The sequence below is a fragment of the Ovis aries genome, chromosome 12 (genome assembly GCF_016772045.2).
Source record: "Ovis aries strain OAR_USU_Benz2616 breed Rambouillet chromosome 12, ARS-UI_Ramb_v3.0, whole genome shotgun sequence".
Taxonomy (NCBI): domain Eukaryota; kingdom Metazoa; phylum Chordata; class Mammalia; order Artiodactyla; family Bovidae; genus Ovis; species Ovis aries.
In genome coordinates this window covers 18,891,840-18,917,708 of record NC_056065.1, presented here as the reverse complement: position 1 = coordinate 18,917,708, position 25,869 = coordinate 18,891,840, and the positions used below count along the sequence as shown (strand labels likewise).

The following is a 25,869-nucleotide window of genomic DNA, read 5'->3' as shown; positions in this document are numbered from 1 at the left end:
TTAAGATAGGATACAAAGGATCAAATTTAAGGAGAAAATGGCAAATTCTGTTTTGAACATGTTCCCTGTATGTTTCCAAGAAACAAAGAATAAACTCTCTTTGACACATACTCCTTGGAAGAAAAGTTATGGCCAACCTAGGCAGCATATTTAAAAAGCAAAGGTGTTACTTTGCCAACAAAGGTCCATCTAGTCAAGGCTATGGTTTTTCCAGTAGTCATGTATGGATGTGAGAGTTGGACTATAAAGAAAGCTGAGTGCCGAAGAATTGATTCTTTTGAACTATGGTGTTGGAGAAGACTCTTGAGAGTCCCTTGGACTGCAAGGAGATCCAACCAGTCCATCCTATAGGAAATCAGTCCTGAATATTCATTGGAAGAACTAATATCGAAGCTGAAACTCCAATACTTTGGCCACCTGATGCAAAGAACTGACTCATTGGAAAAGACCCTGATGCTGGGAAAGATTAAAGGCGGGAGGAGAAGGGGACAACAGAGGATGAGATGGTTGGATGGCATCACCAACTCAATGGATATGAGTCTGAGTAAGCTCTGTGTGTTGATGATGGACAGGGAAACCTGATGTGCTGCAGTCCATGAGGTTGCAAGGAGTTGGGCACGACTTAGTGACTAAACTGAACTGAACTGAGGCAGTCAGAAACAGTTCTGAAACTCCTTTCTCAAAGAAAGCCTTCCATGATTCTTCAGAGAAGATCAGTATAATCTGTGTACTTGAGTGGCATCTTAGGCTTATCACAGCTTTTAAATGTATATTTATTCCTGTGATTATTTAATTAGGATTCTTCTTACCTGCTAGACTATAAGATAGCCCTGTGAAAAGGGTGCATTGTGTATTTTCCTCAGCACTTAGCATAGTATTTGGAATGTGGTAATCACTCAATAAATATTCATTGAATGATTAACAAAGAAGAGATTTCTAGATTGGAGATATAAATTTGGGAGTCATCAGCATATATAAATGGAAATATCCTAGACATAAATCCATTTTATTTTTAATTAGCCTATATTCAATATCCATTAGAATGTGAGTTTTTCGTTTGATTATGTTATTTTCATGATGATGTTTAGTCACTAAGTTATGTCTGACTCTTGCAACCCCATGGATTGTAGCCTGCCAGGCTCCTGTGTCCATGGGGTTCTCCAGGCAAGAATACTGGAATGGGTTGCCATTTCCTTCTCCAGGGGATCTTCCTGACCCAAAGATTTAACCCAGGTCTCCTGCATTGCAGGCAGATTTTTCATCTACTGAGCTATGAGGGAGGCCCAAGTTACTTTCAGTCTTCTAACATTGGGCCAATTTCAGCAATATTTGAGCAAAAATGCATCATGTTTAAAGGGGGAATTGACAGCCTTGACTTTTATTTCAATGATCTGATATGCTACTCATATTTACTCTAGAAACTGCCTCTAATTTATATTGTTTTCTAATATAAGATGGAAAAGGAAATTTTCTGAATAATAAGTTGTAAACAGCAGGAATTAGCTCATATTTCTAAAGTGTCAAGATATTCTAACATTTAATATGAAATTTATTTGGTGTAGCTAAATATAAAATTGTATTTTGATATTTGAAATGAAAAATAATGGCCATAGGCACCAATAGATTTAATCACATTGATTATAGAATAATAAATTACAGTAAGAGTAGTCTTCTATTTTATCAGATTTAGTTCCAGAAAAATATTTTAATACTATATGCTTATTTGCTTCCAACTCTATAGCTATCTTCTCCTACACATGTAGAAATTTCTCATATTCTATTTAGATTCAGTACCTGATCTGAAACTAAAGTTTTAAGTTTGGAAATAAACTATTTCAAAATGTATGGGCCCCTGCAAAGCACAGGTTTTTAGAAGTGTGGTATTATATAACAGATGGGAGTTTAATGAAGTAAAGCACATTTTGTAACAGGTTCATTGTTTCATATGCTGTGGATCACTAAACTGGCAGGTAGAGATGAAAGGTACATTAAAATGGACGTCCTGAAAATTATAGAATTCCCTCAAAGGAATACAGTCTTTAATTTTGAATTATGCAGCTGATTTTAATGAATTGAAAGTCATAATGCATAACCTTTCCCTTATGCAGGAAAGAACTGTGAGCAGTGTAAGGATTACTTTTTCCGACAAGTTGGTGCAGATCCTTCAGCCATAGATGTTTGCAGACCCTGTGATTGTGATAAAGTTGGCACAAGAAACAGGAGCTTCCTTTGTGATCAGGTGAGTTCTCACTGTCAAAGAACAGCAGTCTTTCAGGAACAAATTCAAGATATGGTCCATCAGTGAAATTGAGGACTATACCAGGAAGTATTTCAAAGAGAAGTTGCTTTAAGGGTATTTCTGTGCAACTTTTAATATGAACATGAAATATAAGGTTACCTGGATGGTTCTTTGCACATTAAGATAGGCTCATTTTATTTTTTAGTTTGCAGTTGTCAAAAAATTGGGAGGTAGGATGTTCCATAAACAAAAAAGGAAGTTAAGTACATGCCTGGGAATTATTTGTGAATTAATATTAATAAGTGATATTAGGTAAACAAGAACAGTTTTCCTCCCAATTTCATAGATGATAGTATAGCAAAAATCACACATAGATCCAAATTGAAATTATGATAAATTTCTTGTAACCTTTTCTATAACAGTACAATGTTTCTATAATTTTATAAGTTTTAATTACCAACATTGCAAATGATGTCTGACCTGTATTAACACAGATCCTAACTGTATTACCAATCAGGAAAAGTAGCTCCATATTTAAATGTGCTGTCTTCAACTGAAGCTTTTCCCCTCTTCTGATAGTCCTACCACAGAAAAATAGATAAAGGGCAAATTTGCATTGAAGAACTAATTCAATGATTGTATTAATTTTTAAAATATTTTTTTAAAGATTTATTTATTTATTTTATTTTTTGACTGTGCTGGGACTTCATTCCTGCGCACAGGCTTTCTCTAATTGTGGCAAGTAGGGCCTGCTCTCTAGTTGTGCTGCTCAGGCTTCTTAAGGCAGTGGCTTCTCTCTTGTGTGGAGCACAGGCTCTAGGCACATGGGCTCAGTAGTTGCGGCTCATGGGTTTAGTTGCTCCACGGCACGTGGGATCTTCCCAGACCAGGGATTAAACCAGTGTCCCTTGCTTTGCAAGGTGGATTCTTAACTACCAGACCACCAAGGAAGCCCTGATTGTGTTAATTTTTAATAATTAAATTCTTTTGCAAATAGTTGAGAATGCAGTGGCCAAGAGCATAAGCCACAATCTGGTTAAAGAAAAAAAAAGTTTTTAAGTTGCAATGTAAATATAATAAGTTCAAGGCAAAATGTATTTGTCATATAACTTGTAGCATGCACAAAAACTTTTTTAACAATTAAAAGCCAAATATAATGTAAAGTAAAATGTTTATATTTTGAAGACCATCATATTAACCATAGTGTATTAATGAAAGAGCATTTTATGCTTCATTGGAATGCTAAAGAGTAGACAAATAATCAACAAAGGCAGTTTCTATGGTTTTTATATGGTAATATTGGGGCACTATTTTCTGAAAGAATCACATTGTATTTTTTATATATGTTGATTATTAAAATCTGTGTCTTTACACATCTCATCCTTACACACTTGCCCTGAAATTTCAGTATATATGACTTTTGCTTATTATCCAAATCTCAACTTAAATACTGATATATCCTTTGAGATCTCTTCACTCACCAAGCAATTAAAGAACATTCTTAAACCACTGTATTTCTCATCATCCAATTGTATTTTCATTATGAAAGTGAAAGTGAAGGTTGCTTAGTCTTGTCGGACTCTTTGCGACTCCATGGACTATACAGTCCATGGAATTCTCCAGGCCAGAATACTCTCCAGGGGATCTTCCTGACCTAGGGATCAAACCCAGGTCTTTCACGTTGCAGGCAGATTCTTTACCAGCTGAGCTACAAGGGAAGCCCATTTTCCTATAGCCTTTATTTAATTAGGCAAATTTATTTATACACTCTGTCTTCTCTCTGTTCAACACAAGCAACATGGTTTCAGTCATGTAATGAGTACTCTACATGTATTTGTTTACTAAATGCTGAGAAAATGAGAGATTCTGTCTGAGCACTAATGTCATGGTCAGATGGTCATTTAGAAGGGTTATTATAATAATATGAGCAATATATAAAGCTTTTGCTTAAATATATTTTCTCCCTCAAGACCTAAGGTCAAGTAATTTTAGTGTACAGTATTAAAAACTTTTTGGCTTTTCATACTGTTCATGGGGTTCTCAAGGCAAGAATACTGAAGTGCTTCGCCATTCCCTTCTCCAGTGGACCATGTTTTGTTAGAACTCGTCTGCCTTGGGTGGCCCTACATGGCATGGCTCATGGTGTCATTGAGTTAGACAAGGCTGTGGTCCATGTGATCAGTTTGTTAGTTTTCTGTGATTGTGGTTTTCATTCTGTCTGCCCTGATGGATAAGGATAAGAGGCTTTTAGAAGCTTCCTGATGGGAGAGACTGACTGGGGAATCTGAGTCTTGTTCTGATGGGTGGGGCCATGCTTAGTAAATCTTTAATCCAACTTTCTGGACTGTGTTCCCTCCCTGTTGTTTGGCCTGAGGCAGAACTGTGGTGGGGGTAATGGAGGTAATGATGACCTCTTTCAAAAGGACTTAGGCCCGCACTGTCGTATTCAGTGCCCCTGACCCCACAGCAGGCCACTGTTGACCCACACCTCTGCTAGAGACTGACTCCTGGACACTCACAGGCAAGTCTGGCTCAGCCTCTTGTGTGGACACTGCCCCTTTCTCCTGGCTCCTGGTATGCACAAAGTTTTGTTTGTGCCCTCCAAGAGTCTGTTTCCCCAGTCCTGTGGAAGTTCTTTCCCACTGGCCTCCAAAGTCAAATTCCCTGGGGATTCTCAGTCCCTTTGTTGGATCTTCAGGTTGGGAAATCTGCTGTGGGTCCTGGAACTTTCTTAACAATGTGAGAATTTCTTTGGTATAATTTTTCTGCAGTTTGTGGGTTGTATGCTTGGCAGCTTTATGGTGGGGCTAATGGCAACACCCTCTAAAATGGCTTATGCCACATGCTGTGTCTCCCAGGTCTGCTACAGCCAGAGCCCTTATCCCCAGAGCAGGCCACCACTGACCCGTGCCTTCACAGGAGACACTCAAAAGCAGGTCTGGTTGGGGGGGTCTCTAGGTCCTGGTGAGTATAGGTTTTGTTTGAGCCCTCCAAGGTCTCTGGTGGGTATGGAGTTTGATTCAAAATATGATTTCACCCCTCCTACCATCTTACTGGGGCTTCTCCTTTGCCCTTTTACATTGGGTATTTTTTTTTGGTGGGATGCAACATTCTCTGGTCAATTGTTGTTCAGCAGCGAGTTACAAGTTTGGAGTTCTCGCAGAAGTTGAGCACACATCCTTCTACTCTGCCATCTTGTGCTGGCTTAAAATTCAACATTCAAAAAACTAAGATCATGGCATCTGGTCCCATCACTTTATGGTAAGTAGATGGGGAAACAATGGAAACAGTGGCAGACTATTTTCTTGGGCTCCAAAATCACTGCAGATGGTGACTGCAGCCATGAAATTAAAAGACACTTGCTCCTTGGAAGAAGAGCTATGACTAACCTAGACAGCATATTAAAAGGCAGAGACATTACTTTGTCAACAAAGGTCTGTCTAGTCAAAGCTATGGTTTTGCCAGTAGTCATGTATGGACATAAGAGTTGGACCATAAAGAAAGCTGAGCGCTGAAGAATTAACGTTTTTTTAACTTATGGTGTTGAAGAAGACTCCTGAGAGACCATTGGACAGCAAGGAGATCAAACAGTCAATCCTAAAGGAATTCAGTTCTGAATATTCATTGGAAGAACTGATGCTGAAGGTGAAACTCCAATACTTTGACCACCTGATGTGAAGAACTGATGGACTGGAAACAACCCCAATGCTGGGAAAGATTGAAATCAGAAGGAAAAGGGGACAACAGAGAATGAGATGGTTGGATGGCATCACCGACTTGATGGACATGAATTTGAGCAAGCTCTGGGAGTTGGTGATGGACAGGGAAGCCTAGCGTGCTTCAATCCATGGGCTTTCAAAGATTTGGACATGACTGAGTGACTGGAGTGAACTGAACTGAACTGATTAAAAAACTGTGAACCAAAGTTATAATTCTCAAAGTTTCGTTTATTTGTCAGAACTCGTGTGAACTAAAGTATAACATACTTTCTCCTCAGGTGTACAACTCAGACATGCAAGAAATTAGAATCTAATTTTTCTCAAATTTCTCTCTCAACTCCATTTCACAGAAGTAGGAGGTAGTTTTGATAGTTCTGTGCTTGTAAATATTTAACAACTACATATCTGAGAAAAACAAAACCCGCTATGATCAATGTAAGCTACTAATGAAAGGTCACTGAATGTGAACTTGGGAAGAATGGTTCTATCATACAATGGAAACTTTGTTGTTGTTCAGTCACTCAGTCATGTCCAACTCTTTGTGATCCCATGGACTGCAGCATGCCAGGCTTCCCTGTCCTTCACTATCTCCTGGAGTTGGCTTAAACCCAAGTCCATTGAACTGATGATGCCATCCAACAATCTCATACTCTATCATCCCCTTCTCCTCCTGCCTTCAATCTTTCCTGGCATCAGGGTCTTTTCCAATGAGTCAGCTCTTTGCATCAGATAGCCAAAATATTAGAGCTTCAGTATCAGCCCTTCCAATGAATACTCTGGGTTGATATCCTTTAGGATTGACTGGTTTGATCTCCTTGCTCTCAAGAGACTCTCAAGGGACTCTCAAGAGTCTTCTCTAGCACCTCGGTTCAAAAGCATCGATTCTTCAGTGCTCAGCCTTCCTTATGGTCTAATGGTCACATCATACATGATCACTGGAAAAACCATAGCTTTGACTGTATGGACCTTTGTCAGCAAAGTCATGTCTCTGCTTTTTAATATGCTGTCTAGGATGGACAATGGAGAATGTTTCAGTACAATACTGTCTCTAGGTCTCTTTCCCCACCTCTCATGGGGTGAATCTAATTTTGGGGCAGAATTGTACACTAGGACAATGACATTTCAGAAGGTATGACCTCTCTGACCATTAATGTCATCAATATAAATAGGCATCCTTTGAGATCTTGTGGAAATGGAGGTGTTTCTCCTCTCCCAGCTTGGGCAGTGTTTTCAGAGTCCTAGTGGGGAGCCAAAACTCCAAGTTCTGCCTGTGAGAACATGAAGGCTCGCGCCTGGTGGGTCAGTGGAGCCAGAGTGGAGAATCTTGATTTCTATGCCCACCTGGCAATATCGAGGCAACATCCCCTCTTTCCACCAGAGGAGTTTCATAGGAGGCCTGACTGTTGAAGCAATGGTTAAGCAAGATTCAGATTCTTATAACACCAAAATGTCCAGTTTCCAATAGGATAATGACAATCAACAATATCAGTATCAAGATGATTCAGATGTTAGAATTATCATATAAGGATTTTAAAGCATCCATACATTTGTCTTCAGCATATACCTAAAATTTGGCTAAAGAAACTTCTCTGAACAGAAAGAAAATGACACAAAAAGGAATCTGGAAACATCAGGAACAGGAAGGCATGAAAAACTAAAATATGGCTACCTATAATATATTTTCCCTATTAGAGTCTTTAAAATTTTTTGAAGATCACTATCTAGTGTGATTTTCAATGTATTAGAGGAGATATGTAAAACACTTATTTTTACAATGGAGAGGATAAGAGAATGTAAGTGGCAGTAATTTTTCTATCCTTAACTGGAATTGGTAATTTTTTTAAAAAAATAGCAGACTTTAATATATGTAAATATAATGTAATATCTAAGTAACAACTAAAAAGGCTATAAAAATGTGCTCCAAAACACAACAGATAATTAAAATGGAATTCTAAAAAGATGTTAAAGTAAAAAAATTATGATAAAATATCTTTAAGTAGCCTGCAATAACACAGGGAGAAAGTAAATAGAGATTGAAAAGCATATAGAATAAATTAAAACCAAAAAAATAAAATGGCATGTCTATTAAGCCTTTATTTAACAATAATGTCATTAAATGTCATTGGTCTAATAAAGCAATTTAAAAAGAGTGACAGAACAGATTTAAAAAATCATTGCCCACTGTCTGCTTTTATGGAAAAAAGTTCACTTTAAGTATTAATTTATGTCCTTTAAGGCTGAACATAAAAGGGATAGAAAAACTTATGCAAAAATTAATAAAAAGAAAGCAAGAGTTTCAATAATAATAGCAGATAATGTGGAATACAGAGCAAATAAAATTTGAGACAGAGATATTACGTGATAATCAGAGATAGAAACTGAGACAAAGATATATACATAATGATCAAAGAGCCAATCAAGCAAGAAGACATAGAAATCATAAATGTGTTTGTATCAGTCAGCAGCACTGCAAAATATATGAAGAAAAACTAAGACCTTAAAGGATAAATAAACAAAAGAAAATCCAACGTTTGATAGAACAATAGAAATTCATCAAGAATACAGAAGTAAAAAATATCTTCCAACCAAAAAATCTATCTGACATTTGATGAATAGTCCCTCAACAATACTAGAATACGCATATTAATTATACAAGGCAGAAAATATCCTGGGACATATAGCAAACCTTAATGAATTAAAAGAACTAAAACCATACAAAAATATGAAATATGAAAATCCCTGGGTGCAAATAAAGCAGGGACACAAGGGAATATTATGACCCTAAGTGCTTACTTTAAAAAAGAGAAAAAAATTATCAAAGCTATAATCTGAATTCTCAATTCAAGAAATAAGAAAGAAAAAGCAAAGTCACTTCAAAGCAAGCAGATTAAATTAAATAATTAAACTAAGAGCAGAAATGCACATCAAAACAGAAAAACAATAGAAAAATTCAACAAAAGACATGGATCTCTGGAAAGGTAAATTAAATTGACATGTATCTACCAAGACTGGCAAAGAAAAAATAAAACGAATTGCTAAGCAAAAATGAAACCGGAAGTATCACTTCAGATCTTGCAGACATCAAAAGAATAATAAGAGAATATTACCAGTAACCTCTACACTCATGCATATTACAACTTAGATGAAATGAAATATTTCCTCAATAAGTGCAAATTGCCAACTCACCCAACATGATATAGATAATTTGAATAACTCTACAACTATTAAGGTATTTGAATTCATAATTAAAAACCAACCAAAGACAAAATCTCGATGCCTTAATGTTTTACTGGAGAATTCTACCAAATATTTTCAAAGTAATTCGTGTGAGTTCTGCATCTCTGACAGAAAATAGAAAAGAAATGAAGACATTCTAACTCATTTGGTGAATGTAGTATCTTGATAGTGTTAGGTAGTTAGAATAGGAAAAAGGAGTCTAGAAGGGTGGTGGCAAAAAGACAAGGAAGGGAAAAGCCCTCAATAATAGAACAAAGGAATGTCCGAGGACTGGAGTGAGGACCTCAGGTAAAACAAACAGCAGTCCTGGCTAGCCCCATTTACATAGGGCAGGCCCAGGAGGAGGAGAAAAAGCATATGAAAAGAGGAGCCAAAATTGGGCCAGGGACCTCTCTTCTCTTTGTGTCTTTTGGGTTGGCATGCCCTCATGCCTCAAGGATGTATTTTCCTTTACTTTCTAAATAAAACTGAGCTGTAACACTGGTCCATCTGAGGGCTATAATGCTGGTCCATCACTTCAAATTTTTGTTGCTATGAGACAGAACCGAGGAAATTACACACTCCCCTGACAATAGGAAACAACACAAAGACGGTGCATGAAAGAAAAACACAAACCAATATCATTCATGAATCAAGAAAGCAATGATTTTTACAAATTTTTAGCACATGAATTATTCAGCAGTATTTTAAAATGGTTAAATGCAAAGACCAAAGTGATTGTGTTCTAGGAATGCATTATTTCAATATTTGAAAATAAAAAAATATAATCAACTTATTTTCCGCTAAGGAAAATGTCACCTGATTATTAATAATGTTTTCAGAAAGAGTATTTGACAAAATTTAATTCACATTCATGATAAACACTCTTAGAAAACTACAAATGGAGAATTTCTTCAATTTGAAAACAAATGTCTATATAATACCCACCTACTGCTGACCACCTACTTTTAAATGAAAACACTCAGTGAAAAACAATGCTCTCCCCCTAAGGTCAGAAATAAGACAACAATGTTCTATTGAACACTGTATTGTAGGTTCCAGCTAGGAAATTAGGCAAGAAAATGAGAAAGAAAAGTCATCCCAATTGAAAAGGAAGAAGTAAAACTTTCTTTGTATATAACATGATCTTGTAGGTAAAAAGAAAATCCCAAGATTCCAAGGAATATATCAACATACTATCAGAATGGACAAGGTTCAACAGAATTTCAGAATACAAGATCAATTTACAGAGATCGGGTATTTTTATATATTTGTAATGAACAATCTGAAAATGAAGTTAAAAACACTATTTAAATAGCATCAAAATAATGCAATAATTAGGAATATATTTAATAAAATAAGTCCAAAACTTAAAATAAGTCTAAACACTACAAAATATTTTTGAAAGGAATTAAAGATGTAAATAAATAGAAAAAATCCTGTGCTTATGTATCAGAGACTTACTATTGCTAAGACAGCAATGCTCTCCCAATTGATCTAGAGAGTCAATACAGTCTTGTTAAAGGTCCAGTTTGCTTCTTTGTAGACATTTATGATGATCCCAAATTCATATTAAAGTTCAAGTCACTCAAAAAAGGCCAAAACAGTCTTGAAAAAGAACAGATTTAGGAGACTACACTTCTAATTTTTAAAATTTACAATAATATTTTAACAATCAGGATAATGTGATGTGGTTTGCAGAGAGATATACAGATATACTGTGATAGAATTGAGAGTCTAGTAATTAGCCATTGCTTTTACAGTCAGTTTATTTTTGACGAGTGCCATGACAAATAATGTTCTTTTCAATAAATCATAGTGATATGCAAAAAAAATTAAGTTGAATTTCATGCTTCATATTATATACAAAAAATTAAAGTAGAACAAAGAATGAAATATAAGAGCAAAAACTATAAAACTCTTAAAAGAAAATAGCTGTAAATCTTCATATCCTTGGATTAGTCAGCGACTTCCTAGATATTACTCCTACAGCACAAGCAAACAAAAGAATGGATTAATTGGACTTCATTAAAATTTAGAACATTTGTTTTACTAAGGACATCATTAGGAAAATGAAAAAAACAACCCAACAAATGGGAGAAAGTATTTGTAAAGCATATAGCCGATAAGAGCCTTGTCTCCAGCATATGTTAAAAAAAAAAAAGGCAAAATACTTTATAATTCATTACAATGAGATATCACCTCACACCAGTCAGAATGGCCCTCATCAAAAAGTCTGCAAACAATAAATGCTGGAAAGGGCGTGGAGAAAAGGGAACACTCTTGCATTGTTGGTGGGAATGTAAATTGATACAGCCACTATGAAAGATGATATGGAGATTCCTTAAAAAACTAGGAATAAAACCACCATATGACCCAGCAATCCCACTCTTAGGCATATATCCTGAGGAAACCAAAATTGAAAGAGACACGTATATCCCATTGTTCATTGCAGCACTATTTACAGTAGCTAAACATGTAAGCAGCCTAGATGTCCATTGACAGATGAGTGGATAAAGAAATTGTGGTATATATACACAATGAAATATTACTCAGCCATAAAAAGGAACACATTTGAGTCAGTTCTAATGAAGCGGATGAACCTAGAACCTATTATACAGAGTGAAGTGAGTCAGAAAGAGAAAGATAAATACCATACACTAACACATATATACGGAATCTAGAAAAATAGTACTGAAGAATTTACTTACAGGGCAACAATGGAGAAGCAAACAGAGAATAGACTTATGGACATGGGCAGAGGGGAGGAGAGGGTGAGATGTATGGAAAGAGTAACATGGAAACTTATATTACCATATACAAAATAGATAGCCAACAGGAATTTGCTGAATGGTTCAGGAAACTCAAACAGGGGCTCTGTATCAACATAGAGGGGTGGGATGGGGAGGAAGATAGAAGGGAGGTTGAAAAAGGAGGGGATATATGTATTCCTATGGCTGATTCGTGTTGAGGTTTGACAGAAAACAGCAAAATTCTATAAAGCAATTATCCTTCAGTACACATAAATTAATTAAAGAACAACTTTAAAATTCAATGATTAGCAGACAATCTAATTTTGAAAGTGAGTAAAAGACCTAAATAGACATTGCTCCAAGGAAGAAAAACAAACGGCAAATAAGCTTATTAAGAAATGCGCTTGACATTATCTGTCATAAGAGAAATGCACATCAAAAGCCCAGTGAGACATCACACTAACATAGCTTGTTGATGAGGAGGTGGGGCAAGTGGATTTCCCATAGACTGATGGTAGAAATGTAAAATGTGCACCCTCTTTGGAAGACAATTTCGTGTTCCTCTAAATACTAAATATAGGGTTACTATATGACCCAACACTTTAACTCCTTGCTATATATCCAGACAAAAAGAAAAATAATCCTCATATAATCTTATTCATGAATGTTCACTGCTGCTTTATTCATAATAGTCAAAATGTAAAAATAATCCAAATATCCATTAACTGATAAATGAATAAATAAAATATATTCACTCAAAGGAATATTATTTAGTAGTAAGAAGAAAAAGGTACTGACATATTACATCATGAACTTTGGTCTTAGTGAGAGTAGAGAAAAAAGAAGGACAAGAAAAGAAAAGGCTTTTTCAAAAGATACTCCTGTGTATATGTACAAAAATCTAATTTAAAAATGCATAAAAGGGAAGATATTAAAAAAATTTTTGTTTTAATTTTTTCTTATTATTTTTCTCTAATTAGCTTTGTTGATAATTTTTATACTCAGGAAAAGAATAGAATATTCACAAAAGATGACGTGTAGCCAGAGAACTATGTTATAGGTGTCTGAAGGTACGTAGTGATAGAATGGTTTAATGGATTTAAAAGCTCCACATTGTCCATCTCTAAATCACTTTCACATTTTACCTAATTTTTATTTTCTCATGTTCCAAGTACAGACACAAAGTGTATGGATAATTATTACATGTGGAAATGCAGTGTCGAGTACACATTTGCCTAAATAATCTTATGAAAGATTTCTAAAAATGTTTATCATCATTTTCAATGGGATAAAAAAGAAGACACACTAAAAAAATCTGTCAACAATATCAGAATTATAAACTGTAAAATTAAATTCAAGGACATTTTAAAAACATTTGTGCAATTTCAGTCCTTAATAATAATAGGGAGCATACAAGGAAATTAGGCAGTAGTTCAAGTCTCATTTTATAACTTAGGAACCAAGCCAGCCCCAAATGGCCTAAGTGACTGTGTTGTGTGCTTTGAGTTCTGGAAGGGAATTCTTTTCCTTTGGCAGTTGTCATTTGAAACTCAATCCAATCTTGTAAGATATGGCATATTTGCCTTATTGTTCCATAAGAAATGTTGTAATTCTTCCTCTTATGGATGCCAAGATCTTGAAAATGGCATGAAGTAATGCTCTGAGTCACTAAATCCTAAAACTACTGGTGCCAAAATTAAGACATATAGACCATCTAAACCACATTGATAATATTACCATTATTAGGAAAAATGGAGGAGTCATTATAATTGAAGAATCCCTGATATTGAGTCCTGGGATCCCTAAACCTACCATAGATGATGGATGAGTTTTAGGACATCCATATAAAGCTTTCAATTGTATATAGAAATGTTTCTGTGTATTTTTGTTTATGTATCTTGAAGGGTAGACCTTTTAGTACCCAAAAAGTATATCTCAGCCAAACAGGAAATAAAAAAGAAAATGTTCTGTTCTGGGGAAATTAGATCCATTTAATTTCCATTACTTATGGCCTCAGTTAATGGTATGTATGCGTGTGTGCATGTCTAAGTGCATGTCTCAGTCATGTCTAACTCTTTGTGACCCCATGGACTGTAGCCCAATAGGCTCCTCTATCCAGGGATTTCCTAGGCAAGAGTACTGAAGTGGGTTGCCATTTCCTACTCCAGGGATCTTCCTGACCTGGGGATCAAACCCATGTCTCTTGTGCCCTTTGCATCAGCAGGCGAATTCTTTACCACTGTAGCACCTGGGAAGCAATAGTATGTGTAGATACACATAATGTTTCCCAGGATGTCACTGTGCTTTCTTCTTGTTTCCTTTGAATTCAGTGCCTGAGTGTTTGGTATCTGTCCGAAGTCAGAGATTGATAGTTCTTTCTCTTTTTCACATTTAGTGAGAATTTAAGTCCAGAAGCACCAGATAGAGCCCCAGGCATGGGATGATGCTTTTAGAAAATATTCTGAGGTATTTGGAGGTCATCATTAAAATACATTTATGTAGAAATCCCAAGCTTTTCCTGACCCAAGGTGGGAATAAACTCCAACCTGCCCCTTTGCTTACCCTGCCCATCACATGTGTGCTGATGTTCCTGGACTGCCTGCTTTAGCCACGTGCATAGGTGATGCTGATGAGGTGAGGAGATTTGAGAGAAAGTCCCTAGCACATGGCTTTCCTCAAGCAGAAGGCATTCAAGCAATGCTGTCTGAGTGCATTCCTGCTTGGGACTTTTTCCATCTCTCTTACCTTCTTTCCTCATTACTTTGCTGTGTTCTTGGATCTAGGAAACTATGAGACTGATGCCACAACAGATAAGATGTAGGAGGTCAGCCAGCGCAATGCTTCTCAAACTTTAAACATTCATCCCTGAATATCTTGGAGGTCATTTTGACAGACTGATTCAGAAAGTCTTGAGCAGGCACTGAGATTCTATATTTGTGAAAATTTCCTGGTGATGCCTTGTTACTGTCTGAGGAACAGTCTTTAATAACCAAGTTGCCATAACACTGTCAATCTGTGTTGAGTTGAGTGTGTTGAGTGTGTCCTTCTGCTCACATGTACCCACTTCAACAAGAGTGAGTTCACACTTTCCTATTCTCTGAATTCCATCTTAAAATCAAATGGTGATCTAACTTTCCATACTAAGCCCATCTTAAATTACATTTGAAGTGTAGCCTAAACTATGTCCTCAGAATTAGAGGATCTAACTTGTCATTTTTTTAAAAATGGAAATAAAAAACAGCGAATGGGGGAATCTAAAAATTGGCTGAAAACTGACAATACAGTTTTAATTGCATAAAAAGAGAGAAGAATGATTGACTGTAAAACTCAATAAGACATCAATATAGAGCTATAATAGAGCCAGGAGAGAGAAATGATTAAGAGATATTAAAAAAATAAATTAAGACAGGAGTCAAGTGGTTGAGATGAATTAGATGAAATGGAAAGGCTTCCGTGAAAGAAGTATTTCTAGATCTGACCCAAGGAAGATGGAATCATAAGGAATAAGTATCCTAAATGTGAAAATTAAGTGTTCTGCCTGGGTGATAATATTTAAGAAAATACATTTAAAGATGGAGCAGAATAGACCTTCTCTGCATAATGACCTATTTCTTGCAGTTCATTAGTGCTTTCTCCTCTGCTCAGAGCTAAATATTTGTCACCAGTTATCACAACATATCCAGAAGTCACTGTATGAATTTTCCAGAAATATATTGCCTTATATTTTGTGTTGAGTTGCTCAAGTGTGTCCGACTCTTTGTGACCCCATGGACTGCAGCACTCCAGGCTTCCCTGTCCATCACAAACTCCTGGAACTTGCTCAAACTCATGTCTATCGAGTCGGTGATGCCATCCAACCACCATCTCATCCTCTGTCATCCCCTTTTCCTCCCACCTTCAATCTTTCCCAGCATTGGGGCCTTTTCCAATGAGTCAGTTCTTCACATCAGGTGGCCAAAATATTGGAGTTTCAGCTTCAGCATCAGTCCTTCCAATGAAAATTCAGGACTGATTTCCTTTAGGATTGATTGGTTTGACCTCCTTGCAGTCCAAGGGACTCTCAAGAGTCGTCTCCAACACCACAGTTCAAAAGTATCAATTCTTACACGCTCTGCTTTCTTTTTTGTGTTACTCCAGTATTAAAGTGTACAAATAGAAGTGATGTATAAGTTTTCTTCAGCCTCTGAGGAGACTGACCCTGAATAGTATGACGTATGGTTATTAGCTATAAGCATTAGGATGGTGAAGGATATAATAGGTGGGAAGTTTTGCCTAGAGCTTAAAGAATGTCATAAAAATTTGACCATAAGTTGTATGGTATCTCAGTCAGAGACCTAAGGGAAGGTGGGCGGTAACACGTTACTTGCAGTTGGTATGTTGAGCAATAACTGATTAACCAGATAATATACAGTGCCAGACACAAAGATAGGAATAAAAGTGGGAGAGGTGTGCAAGTATGATCATAAGAATATGGATCTGAGCATGATGAAAGGTCTGTACTGAAGAATTTATCCAAGAACCAAGGTTGTGGCAAACTGAAGGTAAAATAGGTCAAAGAGTAACTGTGCTGAGTTGCTGTTCCATCCTTAGTATGAGTTGAGTACCACATGTTTGGACACATTTGACATCTCCTTGGGAATGAACTCATCTCAAGGGTAAGGGTATACAAACTTGGCTGAGTAATGATACCTCAGGCATCTAAGACCAGATTCAACAGTGCTGATAGCTTCGACAGTGATGTTAGATAGTAACTGGTTGTTGATTTAACAAGTGTGAGATAGTACAAGGTCCATTGCATTGCTACTGGTAGCAGTTAGGATAAGCTAAACATATGTAACAGATGGACCCCAAGATGTCTAGTGACACAAAAAATATAGGAGTTTATTTCTTGTTCCTGTAACCCCTCCAAGGCAGCTAATCGCATTGCTTGGTAGCTCTTCTCCATATGATAATTCAGGGCATAGCTTCCTTCCAGTGTGTTACTTTGCCTTTCCCTAGAAAAGGAAAAGACAAGATGGAGAAACAAATCTCACTTTTTAAAAAGTCTTGGTCCAAAAGGGGCCCACATCTCTGCAGATACCATCCTGCTGGGGAGAGCAAGTCGCATGGCTACACTAGTCTATGGAGGGCCAGACAAATGCAGTCCCTGGATAGGAAGATACTTCCTAGCTACAGCTGTGTCCTGGGGACAAGGGGCATGAACTTGCATAGGGAACCAGTTATCTCTACTCACGCACATGTGACAAAAGGTAGCCTAACAGAGAGAAGGATGTTTTCTTTTATATACACAACAGATTGGCTTATGTTTAATGAGGATCTTTTAGAATATAGTTTCATCAGAACCTTGGGGTTACCAGACCAATACCAATGATGGTACCTACTTGAGGGTGGACCCTGCACTGCAGCAAAAGCCACAGTGGGAGGTGGTCTGCTTCAACCATGTCAGTACATGTCAGCAGAGGAGGGCTGAAGGTGTATCCTCCATATTTCCAACTTGCACTCAAGTTGGAAAGAACACCTCTGAGACAGATGCTCTAGGGACAAGCAAGTGAGAAATCAGTCACTGACCCTCTAGGTACTCCCAGACAAGAGGACAAGCAGAAAGAGCAAACTTGAATTGTGGGTGCTTAGCAATCATAGATCTTAAAGACAATTTCAAAATACGAGTATTTTAAGACTTTTAGCCAGAGTAGCCACCGTACAAGATATATGTGTGTGTGTGTATGTAGGTATATATATTTATATGTATAGAAGTATATGAAAAAGTGAAAGTGAAAGCTGTTCAGTCGTGTCTGACTCTTTGTGGCCTCATGGACTGTAGCCTGCCAGGCTCCTCTGTCCATGGAATTCTCCAGGCAATTCTGCTGGAGTGGGTAGCTGTTGCTTTCTTCAGGGGATCTTCTCAACTCAGGGATCAAACCCATGTCTTCCACATTGCAGGCAGATTCTTTACCGTCTGAGCCACCAGGGAAGCCCTTAGATGTGTGTGTGTGTGTGTATAGATAGATGCATATTTATCTTAGGATTATGATTAAAATGAAAAATCCTTCCTTCCCCTTCTGTTCTTTACTTAACTCTGTGAATCTTTCTGGGTGTCCTGGGCTGTGGAGAATACTTAGGGAACTGATTACTGGCTAGATTGCTCTCTCCCCTTTTGACTCCCCCTCTTGTCTTCCTGGTCACCTCTATCTCCCTCCTCCCTCTCCTCTGTGTAACTCTGTGAATTTCTCTAGGTGTCCCACACTGTGGAGAATTGTTTCACTGTTAACTTAGATGTTTTATCACCTGTGCTATATGGATGGAGAAGTCTTGAATCTACTGTAAGAGAAGGACTAAAAGCCAGAGGCTGTAGGCTTAACTCCAAAACTTGAAAACATCAGCGAATTCCTGGTTCTAGGGAAGATTAATAAACAACAACTCACCCAAAAGTCTCCATACCAACACTGAAACAAAGCTCTGCCCAGGAGCCAAAGAGTTGCGGTGCAAGACATACCATGCTAATTCTCTAGCTAAGTAGGAACACAGCCCTGAGCATTAAAAGACAGGCTGCCCAAAGCCATGCCAAACCCATAGACATCCTAAAACTCCCTATTCAACACTTCATTGCACTCCAGAGAGAAGAGATCCAGGTCCAACCACCAGAACCTTGACAAGCCACTAGTCCAACCCCACCTACATGGAGCATGCTCCACAATAAAGAGAAACCACTAACTTCCAGCCTACAGAAAGGGTACCCCAAATACAGCAATCTAAACAAAATAAGAAGGCAGAGAAATATTCATCAGGCAAAGGAACATGATAAATACCCACCAAACCAAACAAAAGAAAAGGAGATAGGAAGTCTACCTGAAAAGGAATTCAGAATAATGATAGTAAAGATGATCCAATATCATGAAAGCAAAATGGAGTTACAGATAAATAGACTAGAGACAAGGATTGAGAAGATGCAAGAAAAGTTTAACAAGGACCTAGAAGAAATAGAAGAGAGTCAATCAATAATAAATAATGCAATAACTGAGATCAAAAGTACTCTGGAGGGAACCAACAGTAGAATAACTGAGGCAGAAGATAGGATAAGTGAGGTGGAAGATAGCATGGTGGAAATAGATGAAGCAGAGAGGAAAGAAAAAAAAAGAATTAAAAGAAATGAGGACAACCTCAGAGACCTCTGGGATAATGTTAAATGCCCCAACACTTGAATCATAGAAGTCCCAGAAGAAGACAAAAAGAAAGGGCATGAGAAAATACTTGAGGAGATAATAGTTGAAAACTTCCCTAAAATGGGAAAGGAAATAGCCACCCAAGTCCAAGAAACCTAGAGAGTCCCAGACAGGATAAACCCAAGGCAAAACACCCCATGACACATATTAATCAAACTGCTGCTGCTAAGTCATGTCAGTCATGTCTGATTCTGTGTGACCCCAGAGAAGGCAGCCCACCAGGCTCCCCCATCCCTGGGGTTCTCCAGGCAAGAACACTGGAGTGGGTTGCTGTTTCCTTCTCCAATGCGTGAAAGTGAAAAGTGAAGTGAAGTCGCTCAGTCATGTCCGACCCTTAGCAACCCCCTGGACTGCAGCCTACCAGGCTCCTCCATCCATGGGATTTTCCAGGCAAGAGTACTGGAGTGGGTTGCCATTGCCTTCTCCAATTAATCAAACTAATGAAGGTCAAACACAAAGAGCAAATATTAAAGAAGCAAGGGAAAAGCAACAAATAACACACAAGGGGATCCCCATAAGGATTACAGCTGATCTTTCAACAGAAACTCTTCAGGCCAGAAGAGAATGGCAGGACATACTCAAAGTGATGAATGAGAAAAATCTACAATCCAGATTACTATACCCAGCAAGGATCTCATTTGGATATGAAGAAGAAATCAAAAGCTTTACAGACAAGCAAAAGCTGAGAGAATTCAGGACCACCAAACCACCTCTTTAACAAATGCTAAAGGATCTTCTCTAGGCAGGAAACACAGAAAAGGTTTATAAAATCGAACTCAAAACAACAAAGTAGATGGCAATGGGATCATACTTATCAATAATCACATTAAATATAAATGGGTTGAATGCATCAACCAAAGACAAAGACTGGCTGAGTGGATACAAAAACAAGACTCCTATATATGCTGTCTACAAGAGACCCACCTCAAACTAAGGAACACATACAGACTGAAAGTGAAGGGAAGGAAAAAGATATTTCATGCAAACGGAGACCAAAAAAAAAAAAAAAAAAGGCAGAAGTAGCAATACTCATATCAGATAAAATAGACTTTGAAATAAGGGCATGAAAAGAGACAAAGAAGGATACTACATAACAATCAAATGATCAATCCAAAAAGAAGATATAACAATTATATATGCACCCAACATAGGAACACTTTAATACATAAAGCAAATGCTAACAAATGGGAATGGGAAATTGACAGTAACACAACAATAGTGAGAGACTTTAATACCCCACTCACACATATGGATAGATCAACGAAACAGAAAATTACCAAAGAAACACAAGCTTTAAATGATACAATGGACCAGTTAGATCTAATTGGTATCTATGGGATCTTTAACCCCCCAAAAAAGAATTTCACCTTTTTCTTAAGTGTACATGGAATATTCTCCAGGATACATCACATCCTGGGCCATAAATCTAGCCTTGGTAAGTATAAAAAAACTGAAATAATTTCAAGCATCTTTTCTGATTACAGTGGGGTAAGATTAGATGTCAACTACAGGAAAAGAACTGTTAAAAATACAAAGATATGGAGGCTAAACAACATGCTTCCGAATAACCAACAGATCATGGGGAAATAAAAAATGAAATCAAAATATGAATAGAAACAAAAATGAAAACACAACAACCCCAAACCTATGGGATTCAGTAAAAGCAGTGCTAAGAGGAAGGTTCATAGCAGTAGAAGCTTACCACAAGAAACAAGAAAAAAATTAAATAAACAACCTAACTGTATACCTAAAGCAACTAGAAAAAGAAATGAAGAACCCCAAAGTTAGTAGAAGGAAATAAATCATAAAAGTCAGACCATAAATAAATGAAACCACAACAACAAAGGAGACTATAGCAAACATTAACAAAACTAAAAGCCGATTCTGAGAAGATAAGTAAAATAAAAACCATTAGTCAGACTGATCAAGAAAAAAAGGGAGAGGGGAAGAATCAAATCAACAAAAATAGAAACGAAAATGGAGAAATCACAACAGACAATACAGAAATACAAAGGATCGTAAGAAACTACTATCATTCCAAGAATCTTTTCTGACCATAATGCATTAAGATTAGATCTCAATTACAGGAGAAAACCTATTAAAAATTCCAACATATGGAGGTTGAACAACACACTTCTGAATAACCAACAATTCACAGAAGAAATCAAAAAAGAAATCAAAATATGCATAGAAACTAATGAAAATGAAAACACAACAACCCAAAACCTGTGGGACACTATAAAAGCAGTGCTAAGAGGAAAGTTCATAGCAATACAGGCATACCTCAAGAAACAAGAAAAAAGTCAAATAAATAACCTAACTCTACAACTAAAGCAACTAGAAAAGGAAGAATTGGAGAACCCCAGAGTTAGTAGAAGGAAAGAAATCTTAAAAATTAGGGCAGAAATAAATGCAAAAGAAACAAAAGAGACCATAGCAAAAATCAACAAAGCCAAAAGCTGGTTCTTTGAAAGGATAAATAAAATTGACAAACCATTAGCCAGACTCATCAAGAAGCAGAGAGAAAAATCAAATCAATAAAATTAGAAATGAAAATGGAGAGATCACAACAGACAACACAGAAATACAAAGGATCATAAGAGACTACTATCAGCAGTTGTATGCCAATAAAATGAACAACGTGGAAGAAATGGACAAATTATTAGAAAAGTACAATTTTCCAAAACTGAACCAGGAAGAAATAGAAAATCTTAACAGACCCATCACAAGCAAGGATTGAAACTGTAATCAGAAATCTTCCAGCAGACAAAAGCCCAGGTCCAGACGGCTTCACAGCTGAATTCTACCAAAATTTCGAGAAGAGCTAACACCTATCCTCCTCAAACTCTTCCAGAAAATTGCAGAGGAAGGTAAACTTCCAAACTCATTCTATGAAGCCACCATCACCCTAATACCAAAACCTGACAAAGATGTCACAAAAAAAGAAAACTACAGGCCAATATCACTGATGAACATAGATGCAAAAATCCTCAACAAAATTCTAGCAATCAGAATCCAACAACACATTAAGAAGATCATACACCATGACCAAGTGGGCTTTATCCCAGGGATGCAAGGATTCTTCAATATCCACAAATCAATCAATGTAATTCACCATATTAACAAATTGAAAAATAAAAACCATATGATTATCTCAATAGATGCAGAGAAGGCCTTTGACAAAATTAAACATCCATTTATGATAAAAACTCTCCAGAAAGCAGGAACAGAAGGAACATACCTCAACATAATAAAAGCTATATATGACAAACCCACAGCAAACATTATCCTCAATGGTGAAAAATTGAAAGCATTTACCCTAAAGTCAGGAACAAGACAAGGGCGTCCACTTTCACCACTACTATTCAACATAGTTCTGGAAGTTTTGGCCACAGTAATCAGAGCAGGAAAAGAAATAAAAGGAATCCAAATTGGAAAGAAGAAGTAAAACTCTCACTGTTTGTAGATGACATGATCCTCTACATGGAAAACCCTAAAGACTCCACCAGAAAATTACTAGAGCTCATCAATGAATATAATAAAGTTGCAGGATATAAAATCAACACACAGAAATCCCTTGCATTCCTATACACTAATAATGAGCAAGTAGAAAAAGAAATTAAGGAAACAATTCCATTCACCATTGCAATGAAAAGAATAAAATACTTAGGAATATATCTACCTAAAGAAACTAAAGACCTATATATAGAAAACTATAAAACACTGAAGAAAGAAATCAAAGAGGACACTAATAGATGGAGAAATATACCATGTTCATGGATTGGAAGAATCAATATAGTGAAAATGAGTATACTACCCAAAGCAATTTACAAATTCAATGCAATCCCTATCAAGCTACCAGCGGTATTTTTCACAGAACTAGAACAAATAATTTCACAATTTGTATGGAAATACAAAAACCCTTGACTTGCCAAAGCAATCTTGAGAAATGAGAATGGAACTGGAGGAATCAACTTGCCGGACTTCAGGCTCTACTACAAAGCCACAGTCATCAAAACAGTATGGTACTGGCACAAAGACAGACATATAGATCAACAATGGAGTAAAGACAATCTCTTTAACAAGTGGTGCTGGGAAAACTGGTCAACCACTTGTAAAAGAATGAAACTAGATCACTTTCTAACACCACACACAAAAATAAACTCAAAATGGATTAAAGATCTAAATGTAAGACCAGAAACTATAAAACTCCTAGAGGAGAACATAGGCAAAACACTCTCAGACATAAATCACAGCAGGATCCTCTATGATCCACCTCCCAGAATTCTGGAAATAAAAGCAAAAATAAACAAATGGGATCTAATTAAAATGAAAAGCTTCTGCACAACAAAGGAAAATATAAGCAAGGTGAAAAGACAGCCTTCTGAATGGGAGAAAATAATAGCAAATGAAGCAACTGACAAACAACTAATCTCAAAAATATACAAGCAACTTATGCAGCTCAATCCCAGAAAAATAAACGACCCAATCAAAAAATGGGCCAAAGAACTAAATAGCCATTTCTCCAAGAAGACATACAGATGGCTAACAAACACATGAAAAGATGCTCAACATCACTCATTATTAGAGAAATGCAAATCAAAACCACAACGAGGTACCACTTCACACCAGTCAGAATGGCTGCGATCCAAAAATCTGCAAGCAATAAATGCTGGAGAGGGTGTGGAGAAAAGGGAACCCTCCTACACTGTTGGTGGGAATGCAAACTAGTACAGCCACTATGGAGAACAGTGCGGAGATTCCTTAAAAAATTGCAAATAGAACTACCTTATGACCCAGCAATCCCACTGCTGGGCATACACACCGAGGAAACCAGAATTGAAAGAGACACATGTACCCCAATGTTCATCGCAGCACTGTTTATAATAGCCGGGACATGGAAACAACCTAGATGTCCATCAGCAGATGAATGGATCAGAAAGCTGTGGTACATATACACAATGGAGTATTACTCAGCCGTTAAAAAGAATTCATTTGAATCCGTTCTGATGAGATGGATGAAACTGGAGCTGATTATACAGAGTGAAGTAAGCCAGAAAGAAAAACACCAATACAGTATACTAACACATATATATGGAATTTAGAAGATGGCAATGACGACCCTGTATGCAAGACAGGAAAAAAGACACAGATGTGTATAACGGACTTTTGGACTCAGAGGGAGAGGGAGAGGGTGGGATGATTTGGGAGAATGGCATTCTAACATGTATACTATCATGTAAGAATTGAATCGCCAGTCTATGTCTGACACAGGATACAGCATGCTTGGGGCTGGTGCATGGGGATGACCCAGAGAGATGTTATGGGGAGGGAGGTGGGAGGAGGGGTTCATGTTTGGGAACGCATGTAAGAATTAAAGGTTTTAAAATTAAAAAAAAAATTAAAAAAGAAACTATTATCAGCAACCATAAGCCAATAAAATGGACAATTTGGAAGAAATGGATGAATTCTGAGAAAAGTACAACCTTCCAAAACTGAACCAGGAAGAAATAGAAAATCTTAACAAACCCATCACAAGCATGGAAATAGAAACTGTATTCAAAAATCTTCTAACAAACAAAAGCCCAGGACTAGATAGCTTCACAGGTGAATCCTACCAAAAATTTAGAGAGGAGCTAACACCTATCCTACTCAAACTCTTCCAGAAAATTTCAGAGGAAGGTAAATTCCCAAACTCATTCTGTGAGGCCACCATCACCCTAATACCAAAACCAGACAAAGATGCCACAAAAAAAGAAAACTACAGGCTAATATCACTGATGAACATAGATGCCATAGATGCAAAAATCATCAACAAAATTCTAGCAAACAGAATTCAATAACATATTAAAAAATCATACATCCTGACCAAGTGTGCTTTATCCTGGAGATGCAAGGATGTTTTAATATTCACAAATCAATCAATGTGATACACCACATTAACAAATTGAAAGATAAAAACCATATGATTCTCTCAGTAGATGCAGACAAAGCCTTTGACAAAATTCAACACCCATTTATGATAAAAACCCTCCAGAAAACAGGCATAGATGGAACATACCTTAACATAATAAAGGCCATATATGATAAACCCACAGCAAACATTATCCTCACTGGCGAAAAATTGAAAGCATTTCCCCTAAAGTCGGGAACAAGACAAGGGTGTCCACTCTCACCTCTACTATTCAACATAGTTTTGAAAGTTTAAGCGACAGCAATCAGAGAAGAAAAAGAAATAAAAGGAATCCAGATTGTAAAGTAGTAAAACTCTCACTGTTTGCAGGTTACATGATACTTTACATAGAAAATCTAAAGACACCACCAGAAAGTTACTAGAAAATTACACAGAAATCCCTTGCATTCCTATACACTAACAATGAAAAAACAGAAAGAGAAATTAAGGAAACAATCTGTTCACCATTACAATGAGAAGAATAAAATACTTAGAAATAAACATACCTAAAGAATCAAAAGACCTATATACTGAAAACTATAAAACACTGATGAAAGAAATCAAAGATGACAGAAATTGATGGAGAAATATACCATGTTCCAGGATTGGAAGGGTCAATATAGTGAAAATGATATACTACCCAAAACAATCTATACACTCAATGCACTCCCTAACAAACTTCCAATGGTATTTTTCACAGAACTAGAACAAATAATTTTACAATTTGTTTGGAGACACAAAAAACCTCGAGTAGCCAAAGCAATCTTAA

General features: G+C 36.9%; 1 protein-coding gene across 1 annotated transcript in view; it reads left to right on the top strand.

The window, feature by feature from the left end:
• The window catches only part of USH2A (usherin), a 983,289-nt gene that overhangs the window by 181,156 nt on the left and 776,264 nt on the right, over window positions 1-25,869 (top strand). The window contains exon 12 of the mRNA XM_060396021.1: window positions 2,109-2,239. Within this exon, the coding sequence (XP_060252004.1) occupies window positions 2,109-2,239 (131 nt within the window). The remainder of the gene's footprint in view (window positions 1-2,108; window positions 2,240-25,869) is intronic.